This window comes from Oratosquilla oratoria, chromosome 44 (genome assembly GCF_046742065.1).
Source record: "Oratosquilla oratoria isolate Oo_2021 chromosome 44, ASM4674206v1, whole genome shotgun sequence".
Lineage (NCBI taxonomy): Eukaryota > Metazoa > Arthropoda > Malacostraca > Stomatopoda > Squillidae > Oratosquilla > Oratosquilla oratoria.
Genome location: NC_134820.1, coordinates 11,249,893 through 11,274,529, shown reverse-complemented (window position 1 = coordinate 11,274,529; position 24,637 = coordinate 11,249,893). Strand labels below are relative to the sequence as shown.

The 24,637-nt window shown below is 41.1% G+C and overlaps 1 protein-coding gene across 2 annotated transcripts in view; it reads right to left on the bottom strand.

The window, feature by feature from the left end:
• The window catches only part of LOC143022169 (double-stranded RNA-specific editase 1-like), a 42,001-nt gene that overhangs the window by 5,673 nt on the left and 11,691 nt on the right, over positions 1-24,637 (bottom strand). For both annotated transcript variants that reach the window (XM_076180270.1, XM_076180268.1), the window contains exons 5-7: positions 11,975-12,215; positions 10,709-10,875; positions 3,507-3,702 (exon numbers count right to left, since the gene is read on the bottom strand). In XM_076180270.1, the coding sequence (XP_076036385.1) occupies positions 3,507-3,702; positions 10,709-10,875; positions 11,975-12,215 (604 nt within the window). The remainder of the gene's footprint in view (positions 1-3,506; positions 3,703-10,708; positions 10,876-11,974; positions 12,216-24,637) is intronic.

Here is a 24,637-nt window from a genome sequence, read left to right as displayed (position 1 = left end):
GTAAAAGAGGTATGGAAGGCAGATGTGGAGGGAGTGAACATGAAGGGATATCCTAGGATGAGGTGGATGGATGGGGTGAAGGAGGCTTTGGGGAAGAGGGGAATGTCTGTTGAGGAAGGACGGGAGAGGACAGAAGACGGGTGAATGGAGAATGGTTGTATATGGATGATGTTGTGATGCATGAGGTGGAATGGGCGGGGGGATGGGGGGTGAGGTAGTACAGACGCTCCTCTACTTACGTTCATTTGTTTTACGTTTTTTCGATTTTACGTTTGAACGGACTGTAAAAAAAAAATTGTAAATTTTTTTTCGAGTGAATTTAATAGTGTAGCACGCTCTCCGTAGTTCAAACGATACTTACGCATGACGCTGCATCCATTGTTTACATTGCACAAATGACAGACTGAAAGTGCCTTGCCTCCTCCTCCACCATCTCAATTTATGGAGAATGGTTGTATATGGATGATGTGATTGCATGAGGAGGAATGGGTGGGGGGTGAGGTAGTATGTGTGAGCAAAATTTGACGCAACCCGAAGGGATTTCTCCCCGTCCTCTCCTTATATGCAAGGGGGGACGGAGAGGGGGGGTCGCCAATTAAATGAAGCGGCCTTGCTGTGGATGTGCTGTGTCTTGTGACACTGCTCCTGACCCAGGGCGGTGGGCAAGGTGCAGGGATGACCCGTCATCCAGGAGGTGCTCAGATGAGAAGGAGGGTGGGAGGGGTGTGGAGTGTATTTAGGGATGAAATGGGTGGGAGTGTTTTTATGCCTTTTTCTTTTTGGCTACCTCCCTTGAAAGGGGGAAAAAGCCTTGGTATATGTATGTATGTATGAAATTAATGTTATTATTTTACAATGTTATGTGTATAATTAATGATTTAGGAGTGTTTTGTAAGATACGGTAATAGAATTTACGGATGTATAGTACAGTAACAACTTACGTTCGGCCGTTCGGAACGTAACTAAAACGTAAGTTGAGGAGCGTCTGTATGTGTGAGCAAAATTGGACGCAGCCCGAAGGGATTTCTCCCCGTCTTCTCCTTTATGCATGGGGGGACGGAGAGGGGGGGTCGCCGTTTTAACCACTTCACTACGGGACTTAAATCTCGCGGGCAGCAGCCAATGCCAGCCGTACGACGTGTCGTAATAATACTCGCATCATAAAACATAGTTACGGCTTATATCGATCGTTCTCTCTCTCACCCGTGAATTTTGAAAAACACAGAGAATGGGATTAAGAGCAGATTAGAGAGAATGTAAAAACACAGGGGCAACTACAATAAATATAATCAAGACGCCGATATGGCAGCGTCGCGAATCCACTTGCTCCTCATGACGCCTACGTGTGCGGCACCGTATGGAAGGGGTTAATGAAGCGGCCTTGCTGTGGATGTGCTGTGTCTTGCGACACTGCTTCTGACCCAGGGCAGTGGACAAGGTGCAGGGATGACCCGTCATCCAGGAGGTGCTAAGATGAGAGGGAGGGTGGAGGGGTGTGGAGTGTATTCAGGGATGGAATGGGTGGGAATGATTTTATGCTTTTTCCTTTTTGGCTACCTCCCTTGTAAGGGGGAAAAAGCCTTGGTATATGTATGTATTTCTTATGCTCATACAACATTCAGCACACACATCAAAGACCTAACAATGAAAACAAACATTAAAATAAACATACCAAGATCAATAGCTATAGCACAGGTTCTGACTAGCAGAAGAAAACTTATCAAAGTTTTGACAGTTCTCAAGACCACACTTGACTAAACTCCACAGCATGATTCTCAACAATCAAGAAAAGAAATATAGACACCCAACAAACCATACAAAATAAAAAAGAAAATATATGTACCAAGACTATCTTAACTTGCACACAAACCAAAATCCTCCCCATCCCCACACATACATAGAGGGCTTTTTCCCCCTTACAAGCATTGTACCCAAAGTCAAAAGGCATAATGACTCCACTCCCACTCATTTCATCCCCACCCACTCCACTCCCATTCACCACTCCTCCCTACTTCTTTTCTTGGTTCCTCCTGTATGATGGATCATCCCTACATCTTGCCCACTGCCCTAGGTCAGAAGCAATGCAGCAAGGCACAGCAGATCTACAGCAAGGCCACTTCTTTTAATCAGCAACCCCACCTCTCTGTCCCCTCATACAGAAAAAAAGACGATGGGGAGAAATCCTTTTGGGCTGTGTCAAGATATTATTCACACATAACTACTCCCTAAACCACCCCCCACACAGCCCTCACCTACTCCCTTCCATGCATCACAGCATCATCTATACACAACCATTTTCCACTCACCCCTATCTTCTGTTTACTCCCTTCCCTCCTCAACTGACATCTAACTCTTTCTGAATGTCCCTTTTACCCCCATTCATCCATCTCATCCTCAGTCACCCCCTACTGTTCACTCCATCCACCTCTGCCTTCCACACTTCTTTTACTAATTCTTCACTCATTCTTTCCATGTGTCCAAACCATCCCAATACTCTTTCATCATCCCTACCTCCCAACTCCTTTTCCACTCTCCTCCTCATTCCCATCCCTTTACTCCATAAAACTTCATACACTTCTATGCATGAGCCCTCATCCATACTCACCTACCTTATTGCATCACACAATCAAAACTGATTGGAACATCACTTCAAGACAGATCAAACACTCTACTCCATCAACCCCCTCCAGACGTCAGTCCCACAGAAAAATCCCTCCCTAAAGAAGCAATAACAACACAAGCATGACAATGTTCAGGTTATCATTCAGCACTAAAACAACACAAAGAATAGGTCTGGCCAGAAACAAACTACCCCAGGTGCAACCATTGCATGAAAAATACCAAACACTTCGTTTTATACTATCCCACCTTAACCATACCCAGAAGATATTTCATGAGCACCTTATGGGCTAATCTGATGGCTACTGCCACCAGCTGTGGGTCTCCAACATGAGAGATCTGGCCAAAGGAGTCATTGCCCTCAAACATAGCTTTTCTTGAGTGCTTACATTTTGGTAATTAAAGGCAGGTCCTGTCCTAATTACTTTAACAGAAATTGGGGTGGGACTGATACCTGGGAATCGGACTAGAACTGCTTCTGACCCAGGGCAGTGGACAGGATGCAAAGATGACCCATCATCCAGGAGGTGTCAAGATAGGAGGGAGGGAGGAGGGTGGAAGGGAGTGGAATATATGGGAAATGAAATGGGTGAGAGTGATTTCTATGCCTATTTCTTTTTGGCTACCCCCCGTGTAAGGGAAAAAAAGCCTTTGGTATATGTATGTATATATGTACCATTTACCCAACTTCTTCCTCATTTGTCTTTCTCATTCCTTTATCATGTTTACTAGATTTATCCCCCCCCCCCATTTTTCCATCATGCACCTTTCCACCTTCCCCTAATTCAGGCCTAAACTTCTTAATCTCCTTGGAAAGAGATTTATTATTATTCAGATTTGTCATCAATCATATCAGAATTAGAGAAAATCATATATCACACTCGTACCTTCTCCAGTATAAGTCTCATTATTGATGTCTGCGGAGACAGTGAAATATGGTTTGTTATCCCTGGTAGTTTTCTTAGTGGTGTATGTAAATCCTGGGTTCATCTGATGCAAAACTGTGACAGGATGCATCTCTGCAGCATTATCTGGCACCTGCTTGGCTGGCTTGGGTACTTTAGGGCCATCAGCTTGAGGGGCCTATTAAGAAATTGAGCAAAAATTATATAGAAATATTCAATCTATACTCAGTTATTCATGCATACACAAATAACATTAATTACAAAGGGCACATGACTACATTTGAAAGATTACATGTTGAGATATATATATATATATATATATATATATATATATATATATATATATATATATATATATATAAAAAGGTAGATGAATGACTGACTAAATGAGGGAGGGATACACACCCAGGCTTAACAGAAGATATCAAGATGTCTATCTAGAGTATATCCCAAGGGCATCTTCACCCTTAAAATAGATGTCTCCAGCCTAGGCTATCAAGATGTCTATCTATCTATAGTATATCCCAAGGGCATCTTCACCCTTATAATAGAGGTCTCCCGCCTAGGCATGCACCTAATCATGTCCAATGTTTCCCTCTTATCTTAGCTCCTCATGGATGAGGTCAGAGGCAACACAGCAAAACACAGTATATCTACAGCAGGGCTGCTTCATTTACACAGTGATCCTCCTGCTTTGTCCCTTCATGAGGAAACTAGAGGACAAGAGGATATCCCTTTGGGCTGCATCAACATATCCATCCACAACTATTTTTTTAATTACATCTATCCTCCCTGGAGGAGGAATGGGGATGGTTCAAGGAGGGAGTCACAGAGTGTGCAAAGATGGTGTGTGGAACAAGAAGGACAGGAGGAAATAGAAGAAAGGGTAGTGAATGGTGAGATGAGGAAACAAAGAAGGTTGTAGAAGAGAAGAAGCAAGCTTTCAGATTGGTTACAAAATAGGATGAGGGAGTCATATGAGAGGTACAAAGAAAAGAGAAGTAAAGCAAAAGGTAAAGGAGGCAAAGAGGAGAGCAGATGTGAAGTGGGGTAAGAGTATGACAGAACATTTTTGAAAGTAATAAAAAGATGTTTTGGAGAGAAATTAAGAGAGGAAGAGGAGGCAAATCAAGTAGAAAAGAAAAGAAAAGGTAAAAGGTGCAGATGGAGAGATGATAATGGAAGAGAAGTCAGTAAGGGGAAGATGGGCAGAATATTTTTGGGAGTTGTTAAATGTGAAGGAGGATAGGGAGGGAAAGATAGCTGCAGTGGGAAATGCTAAGAAAATGACCGTGGTGAGTGAGGAAAATGGAAGAGAAATAAGAAAGGACGAAGTGAAGGCAGTTGTTAAGATGATGAAAGCAGGTAAGGCACCTGGTCTGGATGGATGCCATGCAGAATTACTAAAAAGAGGTACAGTGATGGTGGGCTGGTTGGTGACGTTATTTAATGTTTGCTGGAGAGAGGGTAGAGTGCCATAGGACTGGAGGAGTGCCTGTATAGTTCCACTGTACAAAGGAAAAGGGGATAAGTGTGAATGTAGTAGTTTCAGAGGAATTACCTTGTTAAGTGTAGTTGGGAAGGCTTATGGGAGGATCTTGATTGAGAGGATTACGAGAGGAACAGACGGAGTAATTGGTGAGGAACAGTGTGGACTTAGTACGGGTAGAGGTTGTGTAGATCAGGTTTTTGTGGTAAGACATATGTGAGAAAGCTATAGGAAAGGGGAAGGATTTTTTTGGGCCTTTATGGATCTGGAAAAGGCTTACGACAGGGTAGACAGGAAGGCACTGTGGGAGGTTTTGCGTATATATGGGATAGGAGGAAAGCTTCTAGGAGCTGTCAAGAGTTTTTATGAGAGTAGCAGAGCTTGTGTCAGGATTAGAAATGGAGAGAGGGAGTGGTTCAATGTAAAGGTGGGACTTCGTCAAGGATGTGTTATGTCGCCCTGGCTGTTCAACTTATACATGGATGGGGTAGTGTGAGAGGTAAATGCAAGGGTAGTGGGTCAGGGATTGGAGATGGTTAAAGAAAGTGGAGAAAAGTGGGAGGTGAGCCAGCTGTTGTTTGCGGACGACACTGCGCTTGTGGCAGGATCGAAGGAGGGATTGAGGAAGTTGGTGACAGAGTTTGGGAGAGTGTGTGATAGAAGAAAGCTGAAGATAAATGTGGGTAAAAGTAAGGTGATGAGATGTACAAGGGGTGAGAGTGGCAGTAGACTGGAAGTGAGTATTAAGGGAGAGCAACTGGAGGAAGTGGATAGTTTTAGATACTTGGGTGCAAATGTGGCAGGAAAAGGTGGAGTGAAGGTGGAGGTAGAATGTAGATTGAGAGAAGCGAGTAAATGCTTTGGTGGATTAAAAAGTATTAGGATGGTTTGGACACATGGAAAGAATGAGTGAAGAAAGACTAATAAAAGAAAAGAGGTATGGAAGGCAGATGTGGAGGGAGTAAACATGAAGGGATATCCTAGGATGAGGTGGATGGATGGGGTGAAGGACGCTTTGGGGAAGAGGGGAATGTCTGTTGAGGAAGGACGGGAGAGGACAGAAGACGGGTGAATAGAGAATGGTTGTATGTGGATGATGCTGTGATGCATGAGGTGGAATGGGCAGGGGGGATGGGGGGTGAGGTAGTATGTGAGTAAATTTTGACACAGCCCGAAGGGATTTCTCCCCGTCTTCTCCTATATGCATGGGGGGATGGAGAGAGGGAGTAGCCGATTTAATGAAGCAGCCTTGCTGTGCATGTGCTGTGTCTTGCGACACTGCTTCTGACCCAGGGCAGTGGACAAGGTGCAGGGATGACCCGTTATCCAGGAGGTGCTAAGATGAGAGGGAGGGTGGAGAGGATTGGAGTGTATTCAGGGATGGAATGGGTGGGAATGATTTTATGCCTTTTCCTTTTTGGCTACCTCCCTTGTAAGGGGGAAAAAGCCTTGGTATATGTATGTATGTATCCCTTGCCTTCTCCCTTACCTTCTCAAAATCCCTTTTACCCAACCCATCCACCTCATTCTTGGCCATCACCTCCAACCATACTTCTCAGATACTTCATCTCAAAGACAAAACTTCTCCTTTCTGCCTTTCTTAAAGTAGTCTCTGCACCATACAGTTATGGGCACAATTCCCAGATGCCTTTTCTCATGACAATTTTTAATCCCCCAAGACATTTACTTGCTTCCCTCATTCTAAAGTTCTACCCACCTCCATTTCTTTCTACAAGGGATCCCCAATACATAAAATGACCCACTTCCTCCACACTCTCCCCTCCAAGACTTACTTCCAACTTGCTGCCATCCTTGTACATCTAATCATTTTACTTTTACACACATCTATTTTTATCTTCCTCCTATTGCATACCTTCCTAAACTCCATCACTAAATGCCTTCAACCTTCCTGAATTGATGTACACTGGGAGGGGGGGGAGAGAGAGAAACCGAAACAAATGTAACATGAAGAGAACAATAAAATAATTTTGAAAAGCCTGTAATCAATGAAACAAAGAAGGTTCTAGAAAAGAAGAAATGAGCATTCACTGACTGGTTACAAAATTGGATGAGAGGTACAAAGAAAAAAGATAAAAGTAAAACTCACGATAATGTAGGTAAAAAGGTGAGCAGATGTAAAATGGGGAAGAATACGACAGAAAATTTTGAAAGTAATAAAAATATGTTTTGGAAGGGGAGGCAAATCAAGTAGGGAAGAAAAGGAAAAAGGTGCAGTTGGAGAGATGATAACACAAGCTGCAGCAGTAAGAGGTAGATGGGAGTTGCTAATTGTGGAGGATAGGGAGGGAAAGGTGGTTCCAGTGGTAGGTGCTAAGAAAACATCAGTGATGGATGAAGAAAATGGGGGAGAAATAAGAAAAGATGTGATGGAAGCAGTTATTCACCAATTAAGTATGATGACGCCTACATAAGCGTCATGAGCAGTGAGTGGGTACGTGAGGATACTGGCATCGGCATCATGATTATATATTTTTGCAGTTGTATATGAGTGACCCCTGGATTCAGTGAACTGGTTTCATCAGATCACGTTTTCATGTGGTATCTAAAAATGGGAGGTACAATGATGGTGGAATGGATGGTGAGGTTGTTCAATGTTTGTCTAAAAGAGGATAGAGTGCCTGAGGACTGGATGAGTGCCTGTATAGTTCTGCTTTACAAGGGAAGGGGGGACAAATGTGAGTGTAATACTTTGAGAGGGATCAGTTTGTCGAGTGTAGTTGAGAAGGCTTATGGGAGGGTTTTGATTGAGGGGATTAGGGGAGGAACAGAGGGAGTAATTCGTGAGGAACAGTGGGGGTTTAAAAAAGGTAGGGATCATGTGATGTGAGAAAGCTTCAGCAAAGGATAAGGATGTTTTTTAGGCTTTTATGAATTTTGAAAAGGCTTATGACAGGGTAGACTGTGGGAGGTTTTGCAGATATATTGGCAAGCTGTTCAGAGCAGTCAAGAGTTTTTATGAGAATAGTAGAGCCTGTGTTAGAATTAGAAATGAATAGAGAGAGTGGTCTGAGGTAAAGATGGGACTTCACCAGGGACATGTCATGTTGCCATGGCTGTTCAATGTGTAAATGGATAGGGTAGTGCAGGAGATTGGAGATGGTTAAAGAAAATGGAGAAAAATGGGAGATAAGCCAGCTGATGTTTGCAAATGCCACTGCACTTATAGCAGGATCAGAGGAAGGATTAAGGAAGTTAGTGATAGAGTTTGGGAAGGTGTGCGAGAGGAGGAAGTTGAAAGTAAATGTGGGTAAAAGATGATGAGATGTACAAGGGGAGAGGATGGCAGCAAAATGGAAACAAGTATAAGTATTAAAGGAGAGAGGCTGGAGGAAGTGGATAGCTTTAGATACTTGGGGGTACATGTGGCAGGAAAGGGTGGATTGGTGGATTGAGAGAAAAGTAATACCTTGGGGGATTAAAAAGTATAATGAGAAATAGATATTTGGGAATGGACGCTTGGAGGAGATTGTATGCAGGAAGAGTTCGAGATGAAATGTCTGAGAAGTATGGTAGGGGATACCAGGCTGTAGAGTGAGAAATGAGGTGAGAAATAGGGGGTGAATGGGGAGTGGTTGTATATGGACGATGTGATGCATGAGGTGGAATGGGCGGGGGGATGGGGGGAGGTAGTCTGTGTGAGCAAAATTGGACGCAGCCCGAAGGGATTTCTCCCCGTCTTCTCCTTTATGCATGAGGGGACGGAGAGGGGGGGTCGTCGTTTTAATGAAGCGGCCTTGTTGTGGATGTGCTGTGTCTTGCGACACTGCTTCTGACCCAGGGCAGTGGACAAGGTGCAGGGATGACCCATCATCCAGGAGGTGCTAAGATGAGAGGGAGGGTGGAGGGGTGTAGAATGTATTCAGGGATGAAATGGGTGGGAATGATTTTATGCCTTTTCCTTTTTGGCTACCTCCCTTGTAAGGGGGAAAAAGCCTTGGAGATGGTTAAAGAAAATGGAGAAAAGTGGGAGGTGAGCCAGCTGTTGTTTGCTGACGACACTGCGCTTGTGGCAGGGTCGGAGGAGGGATTGAGGAAGCTGGTGGCAGAGTTTGGGAGAGTATGTGATAGAAGAAAGCTAAAGATAAATATGGGTAAAAGTAAGGTGATGAGATGTGCAAGGGGTGAGAGTGGCAGTAGACTGGAAGTGAACATTAAGGGAGAGCGACTGGAGGAAGTGGATAGTTTTAGATACTTGGGTGCAAGTGTAGCAGGAAAAGGTGGAGTGAAGGTGGAGGTAGAATGTAGATTGAGAGAAGCGAGTAAATGCCTTGGTGGATTAAAGAGTGTAATGAGGAATAGACATTTAGGAATGGATGCGAAGAGGAGACTGTATGAAGGCGTGATTGTGCCAACAGCTCTGTATGGGGCAGAAACGTGGAACATAAGAGAAGAAGAGAGAAGGAGTTTGAATGTGTTTGAGATGAGGTGTCTGAGAAGTATGGTGGGGGTTACTAGGCTGGATAGAGTGAGAAATGAGGAGGTGAGGAGGAGAACAGGGGTGAAAAAGGAGCTAGGAGATAGGGTTGATGAAAGAATATTAGGATGGTTTGGACACATGGAAAGAATGAGTGAAGAAAGACTAGTAAAAGAGGTATGGAAGGCAGATGTGGAGGGAGTGAACATGAGGGGACGTCCTAGGATGAGGTGGATGGATGGGGTGAAGGGGGCTTTGGGGAAGAGGGGAATGTCTGTTGAGGAAGGAAGGGAGAGGACGGAAGACAGAGGTGAGTGGAGAATGGTTGTATATGGATGATGATGTGATTGCATGAGGAGGAATGGGCGGGGGGTGGGGTAGTATGTGCGAGTAAATTTTGACGCAGCCCGAAGGGATTTCTCCCCGTCCTCTCCTTATATGCAAGGGGGGACGGAGAGGGGGGGGTCGCCGATTAAATGAAGCGGCCTTGCTGTGGATGTGCTGTGTCTTGCGACACTGCTTCTGACCCAGGGCGGTGGGCAAGGTGCGGGGATGGCCCGTCATCCAGGAGGTGCTCAGATGAGAGGGAGGGTGGGAGGGGTGTGGAGTGTATTTAGGGATGAAATGGGTGGGAGTGTTTTTATGCCTTTCCCTTTTTGGCTACCTCCCTTGAAAGGGGGAAAAAGCCTTGGTATATGTATTTATGTATATGTGTATGTACTAGGCTGGATAGAGTGAGAAGAAATGAAGTGAGGAGGAGAACAGGGGGTGGAAAAGGAGCTGGGAGGTAGGATTGATGAAAGAGTATTAGGATGTTTTGGACACATGGAAAGAATGAGTGAAGAAAGATTAGTAAAAGAAGTGTGGAAGGCGGAGGTGGAAGGAGTGAATACGAGGGAGCGTCCTAGGATGAGATGGATGGATGGGGTGAAAGGGGCATTACAAAAGAGAGGAATGTCTATGGAGGAAAGACGGGAGAGGACAGAAGTTAGGGGTGAATGGAAAAGGGTTGTGTATAGATGATGCTGTGATGCATGAGGGGGAGTGGGTGGGGGATGGGGGGTGAGGAAGTATGAGATAAATTTGACGCAGCCTGAAGGGATTTCTCCCCGTCTTCTCCTTTTCTGAATGGAGAATACATAGGAAATGGAATGGGTGGGAGTGGTTTCTATGCCTTTTTCTTTTTGGCTATCCCCCGTGTAGGTGGAAAAAGTCTTTGGTATATGAATGTAAAAGTAAGGTGATGAAAAAGGGGTTTACCTTGGCTGGCTCACTAGTACTGGCAGCTGCAGCCACCACTGCTGCAGAACCTTTCTCATCCAGGTGAGCAGATATAGCCTTTGAGAAGCTGGCCAAATTTGCCTTATCTCCACTGCCTTGTACCTTTGTCAGGGCACTGAGGGCCTGGCCCAAAAGTGGCTGGATACCTGCAAGAAAATAAAAAAAAAATTGTTCACAAATACAAATACATCAAAGGATAGTATGCACAATCTTTAACTCCAATACCCTTACATTATATCCTGCTTTTCTCAGAGTTAATGTGTCACAACTTTATCACTTTCAATCAATCCTGGACCAAATGTGGTCTCATTTAAATGACTGATCAAGTTCTACAGTGGCTAGCAACACATCCCTGGGCACTCCTACAGCCCCTGTGGTAACTATTTCTATGTCACTGACTTAAAGTAATTGTAGGAGGGGAGCAGTTTAAGTTGTCAGATGTCCTTCAGCAAAAAGGTGGAGGAAAAATAAAGTTGATCTTGGGCCTTGTCTGTAAAACAGGTTTCAGACCTTTGGGGCTGACAAGATAAGGGTGTTCATGATTTTTGAAGACTAGTAGAAGGGAGATAATTCTCCCTGATGTCAATCTCGGATTACCACCACATGCAGGTGCCTGTTGTTGGTACCCCATCCAAGGAAACTGGAACCTACTCCCATATCCTTACCCATACTATGGTCAAGCCACCATTCTGGTAGTTCAACATAGAAGAAGAAGAAGAAGATAACTGAAGTTGAGTTGACATTAGGAACATTACTGTAACAACCTGTCACCACAGAAAACAAAAGATGAAGAAGAAAGAATATATGCAACGATATCAAGATGATATATCCACTGCTTCACCCAAGTTGGGAATGCACAACAGAACCTTAATTCTATTTGGTGTGAACCCCACCCACCCATCCACCTCCCATGGAAAGCCACAGATTCATCCCACCAGATAATCCCTCTCTGCTAACTACCAAACAAGATGGGTACCTGTCTGAGTATCTTGTCTACCAATCTCTTGTGTTTGACTACCAAAAATGAAAAACTCGTCTACAGTTTTACTCTCACTGGTGTTGACTGACAAAATGTTCATGGACAAGTATTGCTAATTTAACTTTCACAATATATAATAATAATCACCTCCCTTACAAAGGAGAAGACTTTGATATATAGATAGATACCTACAACTAATCAATATGGTTAGTATCATCATCTTCTAACATCTACATAATTCTAACAACCAAAACTGTTACACATACCTGCAGGAAGTCCTGATAATCCCTGGGTTGGGGTTCCACACATACCAATGCGTCCTTCCCGCCATTCACTAAACAGCTTAAAAATGGCAAAGGAAGCCAATGTAGCCCATGGGGTTTTGTCTTCCGCTTTACTTCCTGCTGCTGCTGGAGGTTTCACAAAACTGACAAGGGCTGCTTCAGCTGCTGCTTGTTTGGCAAGCTGCTTTGATGAACCATAGCCACGGTATTTCTGCCCTTCAATCTAGAAAAATTATATACGTATTAAAATGTACATAAATACATACCTATATCAAAGGACCCTATCTCCATGGCATGTCTAGGTCAAAGCATACACCCATTCCACAACCATCACAAAAAAAAAAAAAAAAAAAAAAAAAAAAAAAAAATATATATATATATATATATATATATATTAAGTAAATAACAAATAAATAAGAATAAATAAAATAAAATAAAAATAAAATAAAATTAATAAATAACAATAAACAAGGATAACTGATGATGACGAAAAGAAAGAAAAAAAATCCCATCTCCCCACGGATGAAGGATTATTCCTGTTCCCTGCAATGTTTCTCAGGTCAGAGGCAATGCAGCAATGCTGCACTTCCACAGCAGGGCTCAACAGTAAAATTGATTTACCCCAACCATTTAATTATATGGCAACCGCCAACTTCATCCACTCAAGAAACACAGAGAGCAGTCACAAAGAAATCCCTTTGGGCTCCATTTCCCTCACCCAATTATACATTTAGGGGTGCATGTGGCAGGAAAGGGAGGAGTGGTGGTCAAATATAGAGTGAGAGAAGCAACTAAATGCCTTGGGGGATTAAGAAGTGTAATGAGAAATAGATATTTGGGAATGAATGCTTAGAAAAGATTGTATTTACCTACCTAGTTGTATTATGCGGGAAGAGAGCTATGGTCATAATGACCCGTCTTTGTATCTTTCAGCATCTAGTTTGTTTTTAAATTCTTGTATAGTTTTTGCACACCCCGTTGCCACATCCAATTTGTTCCAGATATCCACAACTCTGTGTGGGAAAATATTGTTTTTCAAATCTCTTCTATAACTATCCTTTTTGAGTTTCTTTTCATGTCCTCTTGTTTTTCTCTTATTCCACTTTCATAAATCTTCTGTTGAGGACTTCCATCCCTTTCATAATTCTGTACTCCAATCTTGGCCTTAACAGTGTGACTAATATTTTCTTTACAATTTCTTCATCCCAGTGGTCAAAGGCCACTTTAATTGATCTTAGTAAACTGAAGGTTTTTCCAACTGTTTTGTTGATATGCTTGTCTGGTGACATGTCTTTGCTGATAATTACTCCTTGGTCCCTTTCGGAGTCAACTTTTTTACTTCCTTTGTACCAATTTAATATTGCCCTGATATTCTATTTTTACTTTTTCCAAACTCCATTATACTACATTTCTTGATGCTGAAGTTCACTTCACACTTCTGACTCCATTCCCTGACTTTCTCCAGGCCTTTCTGTAGTGAGTCACAGTCTTTCTCTATACCAGTACTTACTTTCTTTAGTAGTTTTGCATCATCTCCAAAGAAGTTCATATAACATTCCACACCTTCATCCATGTCATTTATATATATGGCAAACATTATTGGAACCAATACAGAACCTTGTGGGACTCCACTTATCTTTTCTTCCCAGGTCAAGTTTTTAAGTTTTTGTCTCCAAGTACAAGAAATCTTCCATCCATTTCAATAATTTTCCTTGTGCACCACCTATTATTTAGATTTCTCTTAGTAGCTTTTTGTGTGATACTTTATCAAATGCTTTTTGTAAATCTAGGAAAGCACAATCAGCCCATCCATCCCTTTCTTCCATTATTTCTATTAGCCTCGAGTAAAAGCATATCAAGTTAGTGGCACATGATCTTCCGTGTCTAAAGCCAAATTGCTTTGGATTGATTACAATGGATTACAAAGGTGGAGCATGCTGACAGGAGACCATTTGGTCCATATCTAGGTTGGATGCAAATATATATATAATAACTTTTTTACAAATCACAAAGGACCACAAAGGCGGAGCATGCCGACGGGAGACCTTCTGGTCCATAACTATGTTGGATGGAGGAAAAAAAAAAAAAAAAAAAAAAAAAAAAAAAAAAATCATATATATATATATATATAAATGTATGTATGTATGTATAAATGATAAATAAAAAAACATAATTAAAATTATAATAATATAAATAAAACAAATGCATAGGTATAGTTAAATAATAAACAAACAGGTAAATAGTAAATAATAGTAAATTGACATATATCTAATAACACAGGGGAACATTTTTTCAGTAACTTTGAGTTGCATTGGATATTTTAACGGATTTTGAAAGAGTTTTAGGCGCTGATTTCAAATCTGAAATTAGTTTTTCTCTACAAGCTCTAGTTTGTATGCAATTTGAGGTTAATGAAATTGTACATATGTGAACTTGCGTAAACCATGTATAAGCATTTTAACGTCCATATATATAGATAGCTTCTAATATTTTGATCATTCTTCTTTTGTTTCAGTTCAAACATGGCTTCCAGAATGAGACATCATTGCAGAAACAAGCCTGATGCCTTCTGCTACATATGTGGATGCTACACACTCAATCGTCAGAGACGTAACATATCCTCGTTCGTCAAGCGTGCCTACAAGGCATATTTTGAAGTTCATCTTGGTGATCAAGACAAGCAATGGGCTCCTCATGTTGTGTGCCACAATTGTGAGGAAATGCTTCGAGACTGGACCAAAGGAAAACGCAAAGGTCTGCCTTTTGGAGTTCCAATGATTTGGCGCGAATCCACCAACCATGTAACTGACTGTTATTTCTGCATGGTAAACACAACGGGTGTTGGGAAGAAAAACCGACATAAGATTACGTATCCGAACATTCCCTCAGCTATTCGGCCTGTTCCGCACTCTGAAGAAGTACCTGTTCAAGTTTTCAAAGGCTTGCCTTCATTGGACGATAAAGACATTGGACATGATACAAGCCAGCAAGATAGTTGTGACAGTGAATTGTCAGAAAAGTGTTCACAATCGGAGGACTGTTCTTCAGACACTGAACCTTTCCCCGTCCCTAAGCCTCTTCCCCAGGCTGAACTGAATGATTTAGTGCGGGATTTAGGTCTTTCAAAGAAAGCAGCAGAGCTTTTGGCATTAAGATTACAAGGCAGAAATCTTGTTGATCACTCTGTTAAAGTATCATATTTTAGAAAGCGTGACCAGCTTTTTGTGACCTTCTTTTCAAAAGACAGACAGTTTGTTTACTGCCATGACATCCCAGGGCTTCTCAAAGAACTGGGTGTACCTTACTATAGTCCTGCTGAATGGAGACTCTTTTTAGACAGTTCAAAACGCAGTCTAAAGTGTGTTCTTTTACATAATGGCAATGTTTATGGAGCAGTACCTGTCGGTCACTCAGTGCATTTGCGGGAAGACTATGATGATATGAGAATGGTCATGGACTTATTAAAGTATCATGAGCACAATTGAATAATTTGTGTAGACTTAAAGATGGTCAACTTTCTTCTTGGACAACAGAAAGGTTTCACCAAGTTTCCATGTTTCCTCTGTATGTGGGACAGCCGAGCACGAGACAGACATTGGGTCCAGAAGGACTGGCCTATTCGTGACACCCTTGAAGCAGGCATGCCAAATATCATACAAGACCCAATTGTAAACAGAGATAAGATCATCTTTCCTCCTCTTCACATCAAATTAGGTTTGATGAAACAATTTGTCAAGGCACTGGAAACCGAAGGTGAATGTTTCCAACACATCATCACAGCTTTACCAGGGTTATCATTTGAGAAGATCAAAGCAGGCGTGTTTGATGGCCCACAGATTCGAACCCTAATTTGTGATGATCAGTTTGTTGCTAAGATGACCGCTTTAGAAAGGGCAGCATGGTTATCCTTTGTGGCAGTCGTTCAGAACTTCCTTGGAAACAATAAGGCGGAGAACTACAGTGAACTTATGAACAGAATGCTCCTCGCTTTTCGTGATCTCGGGTGCAACATGAGCATCAAGCTTCATTTTTTGAACAGCCACCTTGATCAGTTCCCTGACAACCTGGGGGCTGTGAGTGACGAACAAGGAGAACGATTCCACCAAGACCTAAAGATCATGGAAGAACGCTACCAAGGGCACTGGGACAAAAGTATGATGGCTGACTACTGCTGGAGCATTAAACGAAATTGCCCAGATGAAATGTACAAACGCAAAAGTTACAAACGCAAATTCCTGCCTGAAAAAAATACACAAAGAAATTGATAAGCTTCCATCAGCTGTGGTGATGTTCTGAAGGATGCTAATCTAACTTTGGGATAGATGTTCTGTTAATGTTCTGTTTCTTTTGCCTTAATAAATGTACAGAAATGGCTTTCATACTGTTTTAAGATTCAAGTGAACAAAAGAATTGTGGCTGATATTGCAATTTCCTATAATAACGAAAATTTATAAAATAAATAAAAATGTCAAATTGCATAAAATCTGTAGCTTGCAGACAAAACCCGACTTCAGATTTGAAATCAGCACACTCAAGTTGACTATAGAAAAGTCTTTTTTTAAATGCAACAAAATGAGTGTTCCCCAGTGTAATAAATGAAAATCAAGCAAATAATAATAAAGACAATAACAAACAAATAATATAAAATAAATGGAAGTTATTACACCATCTGGCTTAGGTGTTTATCTAAATGAATCTTAAGCTTTGAACTGAACTACATTGCACTGCCTCTGCTGGAAACTTATTCCATTCATTAACTATAAGGTTGGCAAAGTTGTTTCTACCCACTTCCAAATTAAATGTATATCCTGACAGTTTGAGACAATTATATCTTGTCGGATTCTCAGTGTAAAAATTTTGTCACTTTTCATGTTGTCCCTTTAGAATCTTAAAGACCTGTATCAAGTCACCTCTGAATCTATGCTTTTTTAGGGAAAACAGATTCATATGTTTTACTCAATTTTCGTATGATTTATTTTTTATATTTTGAATCAAAGCCACCTTTACCACATTTATCCATACAATTCCTAGTATTTCTCTCAAGCTCACCCCCATCCAATTCTGCTTTCTAATTTTTCCCTCTTTTAATAATTTTCATATACCAGAGCTACCTCTGCACTCTGACCTATCCTTTTCAACAGCTAATCCCAGCACCTTCTCTGCCTCATTTCTAACTCAAACCGTTCTTGTAATGTCTATCATATTTCTCAAACATTTCGTTGCAAAAACATCCTGTCTCTTCTTTTCTGCCTACTTTATAGTCTGTCTCTCTATTCCACAGAGTGCAATAGGTATAATCACTCTCCATTTTCTTTACATTCACCACTAAATATCAATTCCTTGAAATAACCTTTATTCCACCCCAAAATTTACCTGCTTCCTTTACTCTACAATGCACATCCATATCCACTCCTCCATTCACTGCCACATGCAATTTCAAATATCTGAAGCTTTTCACTTCCTCAAACCTCTCACCCTTCACATTCACAATCAACCTGCCACCATTATTTTTCTTTAAACCACTTAACCCATTCTCTCACATTCTAAAACCAGCCATTTCATTCTCTTTTCAAAATTAGGCAAAATGGCAGTTACCTACAAATAACAATTGGTTCACTTACAATGTCCTTCCATTTTCACCCACCAAACCCACACCTCTGCTTAGCACTCTTGCACTTAACTCCCTTACTAGAAATGACATCTAATTCTATATACTAGAAAAGGCAAACAAAATGGATACCTCAAAGAGGTGGTCTTGCTGGACAAACATCAAAAGAGAATTATCTTTCTGCTGTCAATCTTCAAAAACTGTCAACATTCTCACCTCCAACTGGAGGTGCAGTCATGAAGGAGGTCTCCAGACTGGGCCAAAAGTCTATCAATTTCAACTGTATTTCTTCAACCTTGTCACACAAGGAGAGCTGACTACTAGTGGCCTTGGGCACTTCCACAGATCTTTTTTAGGATAAATATTAGAATGTTGTCCATTTTTGTTGAATTGTTTCCATGCTGGCTTGTATTGTGGCAACAATCATAGATTGTCCATTTACTTTATGTGAAAATTAAATATAGTCAAAGTCAATAGAGAGCTTTCTTGGGCAGGCCTAGTCCAGAATGGGTGCCAATGCACCTACAGGAAGTGAGGGTACTGGGTTTAGAAGGGGGGGGGGGTAGCAAAGACTTTGCCGAACTACCACTAGCAGGGAAATCAATGGAACCCAAGAATTAATGCCAGCTACATTAGGGATGCGAGTTTCCACTCTGTGAAAATCAAGGCAATAATTATTATACCAGAAAAACATGGCAAGGTTTGATCATGTGGAAAGAATGTGCGAAGAAAAACTACAGAGAAGTGTGTGGAAAAGAGAAGGGGGGGGGAAGGGAACTTTAGAAGATGATCAAGAGACATGGATTGATGAGGTAAAGAGGTCTTTGGATGTACGAGGATTAAGAACCAAGGCAGAAAGAATATTAAATATATATATGTATACATAAGATAAAGGAGGCAATGAAGAGAGCAGATGTGAAATGGGGTATGGGTATGACAGAAAATTTTGAAAATAATAAAAAGATGTTTTCAAAAGAAATTAAGAGAGGAAGAGGTGAATCAAATAGAGAAGAAAAGGTAAAAGGTGCAGAGAGAGATAATAATGGAAGAAATGGCAGTAAGAGGATGATGAACAGTGTTTTTGGGACTTGCTAAATGTGGAGGATTGGGAGGAAAGGTAATTGCAGTGGGAAGCACTATGAAAATGACAGTGATGGAGAAAAATGGAGGAGAAATAAGGAAAGATGAAGCGAAACAGTTGTTAATAACATGAGAGCAGGTAAGGCACCTGGGTTGGATGGGTGTCACTGGCTGGTGAGGTCAATTAACATTTAAGAGAGGTTAGTGCCGGAGGACAGGAGGAGTGCCTGTATAGTTCCACTTTACAAGGGAAAAGGGGACATGAGTGAGTGTAGCAGTTTCAGAGAGATCAATTTGTTAAGTGTAGTTGGGAAGGCTTATGGGAAGGTCTTTATTAAGAGGATTAGAAGAGCAGAGGGAGTAACTGGTGAGGAACAGTGTGGGTTTAGGACAAGGGTTGCGTAGATCACATTTTTGTGGTAAGACATATGAGAGACAGCTTTGGGAAAATGTAAGGATGAATTTTGGTGCTTTATGGATTTGGAAAAGGCACTGTGGGAGGTTTAACAGATATATGGGAAAGGAGGAAAGCTTTAAAGAGCAGTTAAGAGTTTTTACGACAGTAGTAGAGCTTTTGTTATAATCAGAAATGGAGAGAAAGTGGTTTGAGGTAAAGGTGGGACTTCACCAAGGATGTGTTATGTTACCTTGGCTGTTCAATTTATACATGGATGGGGTGGTGCAAGATGTAAATGCAAGGGTAATGGGTTGGAGATTGGAGATGGTTAAAGAAAACGGAGAAAAGTGGGAGATAAGCCAGTTGTTAGCTGACAACACTGTGCTTGTACCAGGATAAGAGGAGAGATTGAGGAAGTTAGTGACAGAGTTTGGGAAGGTATGAGAAAGAAGGAAGTTGAAGATAAATGTGGGTAAAAGTAAGATAAGATGTACAAGGGGATAAAGTGGCAGCAGACTGGAACTTATAAAGGAAGAGACTGAAGGAAGTGGATAGTTTTAGATACTTGAGTGCACATGTGGCAGGAAAGGGAGGAAAGGAGGTGGAGGTCAAATGTAGATTGAGAGAAGCAAGTAAATGCCTTGGGGGATTAAAAATTGTAATGAGAAAAAGATAATTGGGAATGGATGCTAAGAGAAGATGGTAAAAGAGGTGTGGAAGGTAGAGGTGGAAGGAGTGAACATGAGGGGTCGACCTAGGATGAATTGGGTGGATGGGGTAAAAGGGGCTTTGGGAATGAGGGGAATGTCTATTGAGGAAGGATGGGAGAGGACAGAAGACAGGGGTGAATGGAAAATGGTTGTATATGGATGATGCTGTGATGCATGAGGTGGAATGGGTGGGTGAGGGAGTATGTGTGAGAAATAATTTGATGCAGCCCGAAGGGATTTCTTCCCATCTCCTTTTCTGCATGAGGGGACAGAGAGTAGGGGTTGCCAATTTAATGAAGCAGCCTTGCTGTGGACAGGATACAGGGATGACTCGTCATCAAGGAGGTGCCAAGATAAGAGGGAGGGAAGAGGGTGGAGGGAAATGGAGTGTGATGGGATGGAATGGGTGGGAGTGGTTTTTATGCCTTTGTTTATTTTTGGCTACCTCCCTTGTAAGGGGAAAAAAAGCCTTTGGTATATTTATGTATATTTGTGCCAGCAGCAATGTATGGAGCAAAAACATGGAACATAAGAAAAGAAGAGGGGAGTTTGAATGTGTTTGAGATGAGGTACCCGAGAAGTATGATAGGGGTTACTAGGTTGGATAGAGCGAGAAGGTGAGAACGGGGATGGAAAGGGAGTTGGGAGATGGGGTTGATGAAAGAGTATTGGAATGGTTTGGAAACATGGAAAAAATGAGTGAAGATTAGTAAAAGAGGTGTGGAAGGCAGAGGTAGAAGGAATGAACATGAGGGGGCGAACAAGGATGAGATGGATGAATGGGGTAAAGGCATAGGGAAAGAGAAGATTGTCTGTTGAGAAAGGATGGGCGAAGACAGAAGATAGGGGTGAATGGAGAATGGTTGTGTATGGATGATGATGTAATGCATGAAAGGGAGTGAGTGGGGCATGGGGAGTGAATGAGTATGTGTGAAAAATAAAGTGACACAGCCCAAAGGGACTTCTCTTGTCTTCTCCATTTCTGCATGAGGGGACAGGGGAGTTTGCCGATTTAATGAAACAGTCTTGCAGTGGAAATGCTGTGTCTTGCTACATTGGTTCTGACCAAGGGGAGTGGGCAAGATACAGGGATGACCCATCATCCAGGAGTAGCCAAGATAATAGGAAGGTAGGGGGTGGATGGGAGTGGAGTATATGGGGATGGAATGGGTGGGAGTTGATTTTATGCCTTTGTTTTTTGGCTACCTCCCTTGTAAGGGGGAAAAAGCCTTTGTTATATGTATATGTGTATACATACAGTATATATATATATATATATATATACACATACACCAAGTGCTTCTTCCCCTGTACAAGGGAGGTAGCCAAAGTCAAAGACATACATCCACCTCCATATATATGGCTACCTCCTATATAAGGGGGGAAAAGCTACTGGTATATGTACACACACACACACACACACACACACACACACACACACAGAGAGAGAGAGAGAGAGAGAGAGAGAGAGAGAGAGAGAGAGAGAGAGAGAGAGAGAGAGAGAGAGAGAGAGAGAGAGAGAGAGAGAGAGAGAGGTGAGAAAAGTATAAAATCCACTCCCGCCCATTCCATCTCCACATCCTCCACTCACAGTCAACCCCTTCCTTTCCCTTCTTGGCTCCTCCTGGATGATGGGTCATCCCACTATCTTGCCCATTGCCCTGGGTCAGAAGCAATGCAAGATACAGCAAGGCTGCTTCATATAATTGCCACCCCCCCCCTTCCTCTCTTAAATTCCCTCTAAAACAGATTTTTATTACTTTCCAAATTTTCTATAATACTCTTACCCCATTTCACATCTGCTCTCCTTTATCTTATGCTTTACTTTTCTTCTCTCTGTTTCTCTCATACTCTTTTGCAACCAATCTGTGAATGCGTTTCTTCTCTTCTACAACCTTTACTTATATATATATACACATATATTTACCTAGTTGTATCTTACAGGAATGGGGAGCTAAGCTCGTGGTGTCCTATCTTTGTATCTCTCCATATCCAATTCTTAAATTCCCGTGTTGTTTTTGCACACAGTTTTTTCATACATCTACAACTCTGTAGGGAAAGCTGTTCTTTTTCAGGTCTCTTCTATAATTGTCCTTTTTAAGCTTCTTTCCATGTCCTCGTGTGTTTCTCCTATCCTAATTTAGCAAATCTTTGTCTGTCAAGAACTTCCATGCCCTTCATAATTCTATAGATGGTCAACAAGTTACCTCTTTCTCTCCTCTGTTCCTGTCAGCAAATCCAATTTTATAAATCTTTCTTCATATGAATATTTTAAGTTCTGGGGCCATCCTCATAGCTGGTTTCTGGATTCTCTCAATATTCTTTTTGTATTGGGTGACCACAGTGTCTCTGCATATTCCAATTTAGGCCTTATCATTGTGACGAGTAATTTCCTTACCATTTCTTCATCCAAGTAGGTAAAAGACACTTTTATTGCTCTCAGTAAGTTATAGGCTTCACCAACAATCTTGTTTATACGTTTGTCTGGGGACATATCTTTTGTGATAATCCCTCCCAGGTCTTTTTCAGATTCTTCCTTCTTAACTTCTTTTTCACCAATTTTATATCTTTCAGACATCCTTTTACTTTTTCCAAACTCCATTTTTCTGTGTTGAATTTCACTCCCCACTTCAGACTCCATTCCCAAACCCTGTTTAGATCTCTGTAATGATTCACAGTCCGTTTCAGTTCTCACTTTCTTCAACAGTTTTGCATCATCTGCAAAACTCATAACATTCCACTCCCTCATCCATGCCATTCACATTTTGGCAAACATTATTGAAGCCGGCATTAATCCTTGTGAGACTCCACTAATTGCCTCTTCCCAAAGAAGTCTTGTCTCTGAGCACTACCCTCATCCTTCTTTCATACAAAAAGTCCTCCATCCACTGCAGTATTTTACCTTGTATCCCTCCTATGGTTTCCATTATTAATAGTTTTTTGTGAGGGACTTTAACAAAAGCTTTTTGTAGATCTAGGAAAGTGCAATTGGCCCATCCATCCCTTTCTTGTATTAAATCTAGTAGCCTCGAGTAAAAGCAGATCAAATTTGTGGTGCAAGATCTTCCAAACTGTCTCGGAAACCAGTCTGTAATTTGTTGAGTCTTCCTTATTTCCTCCTTTATTGGTACAATATCAGCATTTTCCCAGTATTGTGTCATTTTTCCTTCTTTGAATGAGCAACATATTTTGTATACTAGTTCTTCTTTACATTCTTTTATTATCCAATTTGCTATTCCATCCAGGCCATGTAATTTTCTGACACCAAGGTTTGTTATTTGATACATTATTTCTTTCCATATTATTATATCCTTCATGGGGGGTCATTTCTCTCCCTTCAACCTGTGATTTAACTTTTTCTCGGGTGAAAACTGACTAACAATGTTTGCACATAACCTCTACCATTTTGGGATCTTCTATGTATTCGGTATTCCCTTGGTGTGGTTTCATTATTTTCCGTTTGGTTTTCAGTTTCTCATTTATATATCTATTGAATAGTTTTGGCTGATCTTTACATTTATCTATTATGTTTTTCTCATATTTACATTTTTCTTCCCTACATATTTTAACATATTTGTTTCTTTGGTTAACATATAACTGCCATTTTCTAGGTTTCCCGTCTCTTCCAAACTCTGTCTCTTCTATCTTTTGCTTCACTCCCCCTATTGAACCAGCATTTTATGTACACCCTCTCTTGTTTTAGCTTTGGTACATATTTTCCCACTCCTTTATAAATCTTCATCAGAATCATCTATTTTTCTACCATTTGTGTTTCATCTTTGTAGAATTTTTCCCAGTTTGCTTCAAGAAGAAATTTCTTAAGTTTCTCAAAGTCTGCTTTGCTATACATCATTCTGCCCTTTCTGTGTTCCTCATTTCCCTTTATATACATATTTCCTCTTCTAATTCAAGTAGTATACAGTCACTCTTTGCAATTAGTGTCTTGTATTCAATTTAATTTCAGTTTCTGACATAAATATTAGATCTAGTCTTGATGGTTCTTCATTATTTCTAAATAGTGTTCTCCTTTACCCATTGTATGTTCCATGGTCATGTCTTCTCCACCTTTCGTTGTCATCTCTTCCCACCATTTCTTTGCAATTAAAGTCACCCATGAGTACTGCGTTACTTCTATCCATTAGCATCTCATTTAATGAAGATTTAGTATCCTTTAACATTTCGAAGTGATCTTTCTCTGTCCAAGACAATGTTTTTGGGGGCACATAAATCACAGCAAAATTTCTGCTTTACATGTCATTATCTTCAACTTTTATTGTGATCTCCAGTATTCTCTACCCTGTTCGTTCCATATGTAACTTGTGTCACATTCAAGTTTTTCTTAACTAGAAACATGACTCCTCCACCCTGTTTCTCCTATTTTTAAGCTAGTGATTATGTAATCCATGTCCAACGCTGTTTGGTACTAATGGACCTCTCAATTTTGTCTCCACAATTCCCATTACGTTTGGTTTAGCTTCTAATAGATAATTGTTTAGTTTGTTTAATCCTGAAATCAAACCATTTATATTTGTATATGCCAGTTTTAACTTTCTACAACTTCCATGTTGCTTTCTAGATCTTTCATTTTTTTCTTGAATATACCACCTTTTCAGTCTCATATCTAACACCTCTCCATTAGAACTGGGTTTTCTCTATCTCCGTTCTCTTTGTTTTTTCTCTAGCTTCATTTCTTAATGTCCTAAAATTTTCCTTTTCTTCATCATTCCTGTCTATCCATATATTTTTATAGTGTTTACTTCTTGCCAGTTTTCCTATTAAAATTTCTTCTACTGCCACTTGTGACCTCAATTCAATATTTATTGATTGAGTTTTTCTTTCTCCTTCCACAT